The sequence below is a fragment of the Takifugu flavidus genome, chromosome 18 (genome assembly GCF_003711565.1).
Source record: "Takifugu flavidus isolate HTHZ2018 chromosome 18, ASM371156v2, whole genome shotgun sequence".
NCBI classification, from domain to species: Eukaryota; Metazoa; Chordata; class Actinopteri; order Tetraodontiformes; family Tetraodontidae; genus Takifugu; species Takifugu flavidus.
Genome location: NC_079537.1, coordinates 9,703,208 through 9,713,207, shown reverse-complemented (window position 1 = coordinate 9,713,207; position 10,000 = coordinate 9,703,208). Strand labels below are relative to the sequence as shown.

General features: G+C 47.7%; 3 protein-coding genes across 3 annotated transcripts; 1 reads left to right on the top strand and 2 right to left on the bottom strand.

Annotated features, from left to right (window-relative positions):
* Position 1: 1 nt before the first annotated feature.
* rmi2 (RecQ mediated genome instability 2) lies at positions 2-1,326 on the bottom strand. Its single transcript, XM_057014998.1, has 2 exons — positions 809-1,326; positions 2-383 (listed from the first exon to the last, which is right to left on the bottom strand). Exons 1-2 carry the CDS (start codon positions 1,071-1,073, stop codon positions 232-234), a joined length of 417 nt encoding a protein of 138 aa, XP_056870978.1. The 5' UTR covers positions 1,074-1,326; the 3' UTR covers positions 2-231.
* Positions 1,327-1,533: 207 nt separating this feature from the next.
* Positions 1,534-4,862, bottom strand: ubfd1 (ubiquitin family domain containing 1). Its single transcript, XM_057014968.1, has 7 exons — positions 4,708-4,862; positions 2,816-3,076; positions 2,535-2,743; positions 2,398-2,463; positions 2,208-2,313; positions 2,047-2,129; positions 1,534-1,944 (listed from the first exon to the last, which is right to left on the bottom strand). Exons 1-7 carry the CDS (start codon positions 4,721-4,723, stop codon positions 1,834-1,836), a joined length of 852 nt encoding a protein of 283 aa, XP_056870948.1. The 5' UTR covers positions 4,724-4,862; the 3' UTR covers positions 1,534-1,833.
* Positions 4,863-5,811: 949 nt separating this feature from the next.
* Positions 5,812-9,926, top strand: LOC130514986 (UNC93-like protein MFSD11). Its single transcript, XM_057014946.1, has 13 exons — positions 5,812-6,184; positions 6,521-6,576; positions 6,670-6,777; positions 6,844-6,923; positions 7,000-7,096; positions 7,589-7,647; positions 7,726-7,870; positions 7,950-7,999; positions 8,410-8,475; positions 8,546-8,671; positions 8,746-8,920; positions 8,993-9,128; positions 9,301-9,926. The coding sequence occupies exons 1-13, from the start codon at positions 6,095-6,097 to the stop codon at positions 9,451-9,453; spliced, it is 1,341 nt and encodes a 446-aa protein (XP_056870926.1). The 5' UTR covers positions 5,812-6,094; the 3' UTR covers positions 9,454-9,926.
* The last annotated feature ends 74 nt before the right edge of the window (positions 9,927-10,000 follow it).

Below are 10,000 nucleotides of genomic sequence, written 5' to 3'. Positions count from 1 at the left end.
TGTGTTTGACCCGTTTTATTACATGTGGATAAATTAACAGCATTTGCCTGGTTTTAAATCTCACTATAGGAGGTCCAACTTTGTCCCTAAAGAGAAATAAATCCGGTAGACGAGCAAATCGTTCATCTTTAGGCTCTCTCCTGTCCTGGAGAAAGGCGTCATTCCCGCCTTCCTCCATTTGTGGAGACCCGCCAGCGGGTCGTGCATGACAGGCGGGGATGGAACCTGCGCTCAGGCCAACACCTGCTGCAGCTCCTCTACCTCCAGCTTCCACGTCCGCCTGTGGAGCGCGGCGAGCTCGGAGAGGTCCGCCATCTTCACGGCGCGGATGCGTGGCTCCGGGGAGGCGGCCTGGATCACGCCCATCACCATGACATACTTGCCTGCGAAAACAGCAGCAGATGGTCGATTGTTCGACGACCGATTCAAGACAAGGAAGACGGGGACAGCGGAGACGAGGCTGCTGTCAGATTTTCGCGTGACCGGAAAGTCTGTCTCCCTTTGGGCTGTCTTTTTTTTTCCCAAATCTGCTTCCAAACACAATGAACGATGTAAATTATGAGACAACAGAAATGTCCTCTGAGAAATCAAACTTTTGTGTCTTTAAACAAATGCTGGTTGTTATCCTGCTGCTCATGAATGTGCATTTTCTCCCCTTTGAGAGGACATGTCCCGCAACAGCTGCCAATAACGGCTCGTTGTGGGTTAGTTTTGTCCTGATAATGTCCCCCTGCCACAGTGATACGACAAACGACATGAATTTGCAATCGGGGCGACATTTTTGCAGACTCATCTCACGGGTCTGTACCTGGAGATAGACACGGTTTCCCTTTGGGGATGCCTTTCACGCCCTGAACAGTGAACGTCCCCGTCTCATCCATCAGCAGCACGGAGTCTCTGTCCAGCTGGACCTCCATGACGGTCCCCTGCATCCACACCAGGGACACCAGCAGAGAGCGACCCTTGCCCGGCCTCACACAATACGAGTCCCCGCAGTTTTCCGCCGTCCTCAGCTGACTGGACAAGACTTTGACGGGCGGCGGTCGCTTCTTTTCCGTTTCTGTCTTAGACATCCCGAGCTGCTACGGCATTGTCGCCACCTGATTCTCCCGCCTAAACTTAGGAACTAAGCCCCTCCTCTTCCTGTCCACAGGTGCCACTGTTGTAGTTAAAAAGCGACAGACGATTTTTGATCAAATTAGATTATGTCTCGATATAGATAAGCGTTTGTTTAACTGCTGGAGGTAGTAAATAAACGTAGCTGTTAATCGTAAAGCTATTAATATAACGCTTTTAAAGCGTCTAACGCCCAAAATAGTGTACGTCACCATGCGTCCCGGCTAATAGCGCTAACAGGCAGCCACACGTCATTTCCGGTCGCAAACCTTTCACCATAAAGATGTCATCGGAATTTTTTTTAAATTATAGTTTCATTTTGTATTTTGAAATTATGTTATGTATAAAAAAGTTTTTTTCATCTGTAAAATCCACATCCATTCTAAGAGAATATTAAAAAGCAACACTGCAAAAAAATTGATTTCATTAAATAAGTTTTATTTCTTTAAGAATAACTGAGGAAAAGTGTTAGCAATTTCTGTACAATTGTTTCATCTTATTCCCTTGGATTTGCTGAAAACCTTTAATAATCAACAGAGCTGTTATGCTGCCACATAGTGCACTTTTAACCTAAAAACAATGATTAGTCCACAGGCATCTGTCCATTTCCTTCTAATACCAAGAAGGTCCTTAAACCTGGCTGTTGACTCCAGTTTGAATTTTTTTTCCCCCGTCGGCTCCTCGTGGATCCCAGTCCATCATCAAAAAAGAGGCACATTAGAAATACTGCCATTTTCCAAGGACGGTGTCTTTGATTGCATCCACAAACTGTGCAGGCACCCAGTAGACCCAATACTGAGAAGCTTCTGTTGGACCCAACTGAAAAGCCTGCGGAGGGACGAGGAGAAGGATCAGCGCAGGAGCGGCGGCTCGAATTCTTTCACAGATATTTCAGATCGAGACGGTTGTAAATCGGGAGCGGACAGTTACCATCATGTGATAGCCCTCGTGGTCCTCGATGGGTTCAGAAACTACGTTTTTAATGGAGCCCATCGGTACCTTCTCTGTCCTCTCTGTGGAGAAGAATAAAAACACAGGTGAATCCCCGCAGAGCCGCTTTGAGCGTAAACGCTCCGGCGGGCTGAGCCGACCTTTAGTTCCGATCCACAGCTGATCCTGCTCCAGCTTGAACGTGAGTCGAACTTTTCCTCCGGACTTGTTGAACATTCCGGATAAAGGCACTGTGGGTAGGCGTTCCTGCGGGCACGACGTCACCGTGGGTCAGCGTGTTTGGTGATGAATAACCCCGCCCCCCTTCCCCCCCGAGGGTTTTTCACTCACCTTTGTTCCTTTAATAGCCGGCATGATGTCGTCTGGTTTACCTTTGTCCAAAACCTTCCTGTGTTGCTGCAATGACAGGGCAGATTTGTAAAGGCACCGAGAGGAGCGTCCACCATCAGAGAGGACGTGAACCCCACCTTCTGTCTGCACAAAGGCTCCTTCTTGTTCTCCTCCGCTTTCACCTCCTGCTGCATGACCTCTTTGGGCGTACTCACGGCCAACACGTCGTTTATCGTCGATCCCACCACCATGATTTTGGCACCGTTTGTGATCTTTATGTCACGTAACGTCTTGTCCTCCGGGAGCAAACCTTTGTACATCACTTTCTGCATGGCTGGAGGGAGACCTGGAGAGACGGCAGAGGGCATTGAAAGGGCCGACCACGGCGAACCACGGGCGGCTTCTCCTGCCATCTTACCCGTGAGAGAGTGAATGCTCTCCTTTAGTTTGGCTCCGGTGTTGTCCACAGGGATTTTCAGGTCATATTTATTTTTGTTCCAGATGATCTTCAGCTCCACCATCTCTCGCTTGTCGTCCGCTTCATCTCCGTTGCTAATACTAGAGTCCTGAGTTGAGGTATTTGCTGCGTCTGTGTCGCTTTCTGCGCAGCCTTTTACAGAATCGTTGCTGACCGGTTCAGCCCCTTTTGGCTCCGACTCCATTAGAACGTCCTCACTTCCTGGAAGAAGCACGAAAACGTTTATTTTTTAATTAAAGCTTTACTCTGACAGTGACTGATTCACCTGGAAGGCCGGGTACAAAGAAACTTTTGCATTTACATGCTTGCAGGAGGAGATTTTTTTAAAAATAAAAATAAAATAGAGCTTTAATTCCACCTCATTCCAAAACCTGACATTAACGTGCTTCTAAAGCTGCACCTTTACAGGTAAACAAACACATACATCAAGGCAATGCTTTGTTTTTAGGGGGAAAATGTCAATGTGCGCGCTCAAGGAGGCTCATTAAATACAAATTTGTCATGGAAATTCTTTCATAAAGCTTGTTCTGCTCCTGAATGATTGCTTAAACTAATCTGGGGCTCTTCGCCGTGATGCCTGTCTGGTTTATTGTTTACTTTCTTCATAAAAACTGATGTTAATCAATTTAACGTCGTCGGGTGAGAGAGCAACCGGGAGCCTTCAGAGATGCTGCTGTAGAGGGAGCGATGACGTGTTACATCGATGCTAAATTCATAACCACACTTGAACCCTTTCAGATTCCCCTTTGAGCTGACGCCAGAGAAAATCCACAGTCACACCACGACAAGATGAGTGTTATTATGCAAGAAAAGTGGCGCCAAGCAGCCCTCCAGTACTGTTAAATAATCCAAGTGGTCTTAACCTTGAGTCACCACCTATTTTTTATCCTAATATAGTGGATAATATTGCTGCAAATATTCTCTAAGATCATCATCTTTGACATCATTCAAGTCCATACATTAATGGGCCACGTTTGACATCCGTGCCAATTGAAGGAATTCCCCTTGTGATTGAGGCACAAAGGCAACATCAGTTATAATAAAATGATAAATGTTAAAATAAAAGCAACTGGGTCCATTATCATCCTATCGAATGCCAGTTAACTCTTAAACTGACAGCTAAGCACAGCCCTCCAAACTTCATTTGTCAGTGCCGTCTTAACTGTTCAAGTAACAATCGTGAACTAATGACGATGAAAATAAAAAGTGAGTAGATATTAGAGAATGTGTCCTGAAGTCCAGTTTCGCTGCTTCTGCACCCCCATTTCGGTCTTCTAGCTCTTTCTATGGCCCAGTTTCTCGTTTGGGGGGGGGGGCTGTTCTGAGTTGTGCAACTAAAATTAAATATAATAAATACACGACAGTGTGCGACACCAAAATATAGCTATAAAGATGGAGATCTGGAGAAAAAGACGGTTTGATCACGTCAATCGTCAAATCGTTAACGTATCCGATCTTAACATTTAAACTGCACTGGTACTTCATTTACAATCCCCAGCACTCCGTGTTAACTTTATCCTGATCATTAGAAGAAATTTACAATAAAGTGAACAGAAACACTAGTAAATTACCCCTTGACATGAACTTTCATTTTCGGGTACATCTTGCTAAATTAAACTGACGTAAGCTATCGGTAACGTTAGCTAGCATCAACACTGGGGAACATTTTTTGAAATAACGTGACGGAGAACACAAATGACCAACGAGTGGCAAAGACCGGATCATATTTAAATATGCCAGCGAGAAACATGGGTCATTTCATTAACACTGTCCTGGCTTAGTGTAAAGATATCGGGCAAATTATGCTATAACGTTATTTTCTCTATACCCACCATCCAGGGTCGCCATGATGATTGTGTACAATCTGTTGTAGGCTGAAGCGAAGAGATGACAGAGAGCAAGATGACTCCTGCTGTTCAGGAAACAAACATTTCCACCGTTTTAATAAAGCGGTGGACAGGGGAGGAAATTTGAGCAGTCAAAGAAAAGTTGGAAACTGCATATTTCAAGCACTCTGGAAACGCTAACTACCCTCTTAGATGTCAAATGTCACGATATTTTTAGTTTCATTTGGCCGGCGAACGTGACAGAATGCACATGCGTTGCCAAAATCCACTACTCCAAATAAAATTTGTTGTTAAAAACATTATTGTTTTATTATTTGACCAAAGTGATGAGATAATAGGTCTGTAAGAAAAAAAAGTTTAGTAGTATCACTAAAATCTAGTGGCACGTCGGTGAACCCGGAAGTACATGGTAGGGTATTATCTCGTTTTGCACGGGTTTTCTGGAATTGCAGCTAAAAATAGAAACCAATAGGTGGCGCTGTGTTCAATCAGTATTGGTCAAGTTCTTCTTCGTCGTAATAACTGTTTAGGGTATTCAAATTATTAATAGCGTTATCATTGCTTTAACTTTAAAATTATGGGGTCTTTTTCAAACACAACAGTACAGTGATCTATGTCTCATGTTTTAATTACTGTCAGGTCATTATGTATCCCCAATTTCACACTTTATTTCATTTTTATTGAGGAATTGAATGAGTTTTTGCTAACCACGTCATTACATTTTAAACTGTCTTAGAACACGAGCAAGGCAACAAACTATATATTTGGCATCGGATAATTTAGACTTTCTCACTTCTCTTCTACAAAACGCTTCTAATTCGTCTGTTAAACTTCTATTTCAAATGGCATTCAATCCATTTCTGACTGTACAGCGTGTTTATTTCTGATATGTTTGTATTATGAATGATAGAAATTGTGAACTCTGAAGTCAATTAATTTCCTCCCCTTTCCTTGATTTGGAAGAAATGGTTTTAATTTTAACGAGAACAATGCAGTAAAAAGGCAGCACGATTCCTCCCTGTTCGTCTTCCTGCACGTTTCTCCCGGTTCCCTCTGGAAGGCAGCAAAGTGAAATGGGTGGGAAAAGTTCCCATGAAGAAGAAGCTTCTGCATCGGGATGAGGACGAATCAAGGAAGAGAAAGCAAGAAAAAAAAGTTCCTAATCAGAGTCACAAGTTGTCATGCGTCGCGGGGATGACAGGGGGGAGTTGCAGCGGAGCTCCTGCCTTCATCACACCGCCTCTGGGCGCCATGGAAGCGGATTAACCTGTCGGGGACGCGAGCAGAAGGGCAGCCGTTCACAGATCCGCAGCCGGGATGAGTTAAAACATTTGGCAGAATAAACCTGACATAAAAGTTGGTAACCGGGGCCATGGCGGACAGAAGGACTCTCAACATTGTTATTCTGGGTTTGGGCTTCCTCTTCATTTTTACTGCGTTCACCACATGTGGGAATGTTGAGGTAAGTCCACCGTTATAACTGTGTTATTACTCGTGAGAGTGGCGTTTGTGCTGAAAAGGTGCCCCGAGGGGCATTTATGGGATGGTTGCAACTTATCACGTAGAATAGTTATTACAAATATAAATGGCTTGGTTTTCAACACAGACTTTTAATATTTAACGTGAAAACGTAAATACGCTGTGGCGTTCAGGGACCGCTCGGAGATGTAGGTCATGCGTTCCTCGTGCTTCTCATTCTGCTCAATGATCAGTGATCAAACTGCGCGACTCGAGGATACAATTATGCCTCGTTTTCTGTAATCTGACCACGTGTTTCCGACATTTCGTTTCTCCGCAGCACACTGTGGTGAAGAGTCTGGAGAACTCCACTTTCAGCGGCAGCGGCTTCCACAGGTGGGGCCTTGAACTACCCACTCAACCATCCCTCTTACGTACGTTTGTTCCAGCTGAAACCAGCACGTTCATACTCGTATTTACATCCCGCAGTCTAGGAATCATCTATGGGGTCTTCTCCTTCTCCAATCTACTGGCACCGATGGTGGTCGCGGTGATCGGACCCAAGATTTGCATGTTCATAAGCGGCCTTCTTTACAGGTAAAGGTTGCCGCGGTGATTAGATACAGGATGCTGTTGCTGATGCCCTTGGTTCTGTGTGTGCAGCGGTTATGTGGCGGTGTTCATCGCCCCGTCAACGTGGGCCCTTTACTTTACCTCGGTGCTGATCGGCGTGGCTGCAGCCTGTGAGTGAACAGAACACGTCAAGGTTTAAACGTTGCCCCCCCCAATGTAAACGCCATCTTTCTGGCTTCCCCTCAGTGCTGTGGACGGCTCAAGGACAGTTTCTGGTGGCCAACTCAGAGGCTTCCACCATCAACAGGAACACTGGCATGTTCTGGGCTCTCCTACAGTGCAGGTACCAACCCCAAATACACCGGTCACGTGACCCCACCGGAGGCGGAGCAGGAAATGTGTCTCGGCATGTTTTCTCCTGCCGCCGCCCGTTAAGTCGTTGTAAAACCTTCCTCCTGCTCCGAGATGATTCATCTCCTGGGTTTCTAAGCGAATTTGCGCTTGTTAAAATATGCAAATTGTTTTAGAGTCATAATTACATTGACTGTCACTTCTGCCAAAGCCCACAACAGGGCAGCGCTAATCCGACCACGCCGCAGCGAACTCACCAATCAGCCCTTCACAGACACAAACACACACACACACACACACTCACGTCATCTTTAATAAACAGCAGCAGTTATCTCTCCGACACCTTCCTGCTCCTTGGTTGGATTCCGTCCCGTGGAAGCGGTCTTCTTCCACGCCGTGGTCACGAGGAGTCGCCCGATAAGACCGTTATCTGTTCCAAATGCGTCCTTTCCTCTGCTGAATGACCCGTTTATCTCCTTGCCAGCATGTTGTTTGGAAATCTTTACATCTATTTCGAGTGGAACGGAAGGACGGAGATACCAGGTAGAGTCAGCCCAGTGTGTCATCGTCGCCGTGACGACGGAGTTCTTGTAGAACGTTAACGTCATCGTCCCCTCGCAGACGACAGCAGGAGGAACGTCTTCCTGTCCCTGATGGTCGTCTCCATAGTGGGGACGCTCAGCTTCCTGGCGCTGAGCGCGAGCCGCCACGAGGAGGACGTCCTGTCCGAGGACGAAGGCCAGTCGCTGCTCTCCACGCCGATGATGTAACGTAGCGTCCAACCTTCACGCGCACGGAGAGGGGAGCCTTGGCGCTACTGACGGGACCTGTTTCCTGTTGTTTAGGTACAAGAACCGGGCGGACAGCGCCATCCAGGACACCAAGTCAGACTTCAGTGAGTTTCATCAGATTGTTGCGCAAGTCTGGATGATGCTGCCTGCAAACGGGACCCATCTGTGATGCTCCAGTAGAACCTTGAGCTCCCGGTGATGCCAGAGATCAGCGCGGGCATCATCGCTGCCGCCAGCAGACCCTTTTGTTTCCCTCCGCGTGAAAAAGCAGCGCTCCCGCCGGGCTTTCATTCCAGATGTTATCGTTGGCCGTCAACAGGAAGCGCGGCGCTGCCAGCAGTTGTTGCTCGTTGTCTCGTGTGCGCGGAGACGTGAGCACACCTGCGTTAAAGCGAGCGCTTGAGCGAGCGCGCTGATTCATGTCCCATGTGAACAGGCTGCCTCTGAAAATCCTGCACTGGTTTGGGATGAATCAGCAATTCTGAGGAGGTTTCTTGTCCTGTCTCGTGCTCAGGAACCATCAGGCAGCTGCTGACGGATAAAACCATCGTGCTGCTGAGCCCCTGCATGGCGTACAGCGGTATGTTGAGCTGAACTCGGGCTCCCGGGCTGCAAATGTGCTGGTGACAACTCTGAGCTCGCCCCCCCAGGCCTGGAGCTGTCCTTCTACAGCGGCGTCTACGGGACCTGCATCGGGGCGACGGCGCAGTTCGGAGCGGCGGCCAAAGGCTTGATCGGCATCTCCGGGATCGTGGTGGGCGTCGGGGAAATCGTGGGTGAGTTTAGGCTCTGGGTTCAGATCATTGGTGGGGGGGGGTCATCTGAGTTCACCCACGGGCTGTTCCGCCAGGCGGGGGACTCTTCGGGCTGCTGTGCAAGAACAATCGCTTCCGACGGACCTCTGTGGTGTTCCTGGGGATGGTCGTCCATTTCGTGGCCTTCTACCTGATCTTCCTCAACACGCCCGACGACGCGCCGGTGGTCTTCAGCACCGCCACCCAGAAGGAGCCATTTTTGACTCCCAGGTAGCCCATTTCCCCGCCGACGGCGATGAGGGCGGCTGGGTCTGGGTCTGAACGAGTGTCTCCTCTCCTCAGCGTGTCCATCGCTCTGCTGTGCAGCTTCCTGCTGGGACTGGGCGACAGCTGCTTCAACACGCAGCTCTACAGCATCCTGGGCCGCGTCTACGCCGAGGACAGCATGCCCGCCTTTGCCATCTTTAAATTCGTCCAGGTAACCGCAGATTCCCAGGCCCCGCCCACTTCCCCAGAAACTGGGCAGCAGCCTCCCACCAGGGGGCAGTAATGATGCTTCGCTGTCCTAACCACTGTCCTGCTGCTGCTTTGGAGACTCGTTTTAATAACACCCTTTTCCCGCCAAAATAAGAGCATGTCCTGTGTGTCAGTCTGTGTTTGCAGCCGTGGCGTTCTTCTACAGCGGCTACCTGATGCTGACGTGGCAGCTGCTGCTGATGGTCATCCTGGGCTTCGGCGGGACGCTCTGCTTCTTCATGGTGGAGAGGATGCAGAACTTCTCCATAGATTTGCAGGAACATTAGCCATAAAAGCGCCGACGCCTTTTTAATGTCCTCCCTCTTTATTTTTGCACATTTCAAGCTGGACAATCGTAATCAAACACCCTTTTTGTCGACCTTCTGACCTTTTTAAGGATTGAAGCTATGAAAAAGCAGCTGCTCTGTCTGATTTTTACGCAAAAAAATCATCATTTTTTAACTCTCAGGACGTGTTTTGCTTTGGAATCTGAATTGTCAAGTGTCTTTTGAAGCATTAATAGTATTAACTCGGCTCAGCGCTGCTGCCGTCTTTAATCTGTAACATGATTTCAGTCTCGTACTGTCGTCTCTAACCTGCTTCGCTTCCAGCTCAGGTTTCTTATTTAAGATTCTCCGTTTCTGTTGCTTCGGCCGAGCACGAGAAATATCGGATTTCGCTTTAATGATCAGCGGCTGACAATCGTTGGATCGTCTCTGTTGCTTGTAATTAATAAATTTACATTCATTTTACAACACAAGTATCGGTTGCCAGTTCTTCCGGAACAGCCCGTTCTGGATTATCTAGATGACTTGTGGACTCGGCTGCCACTTC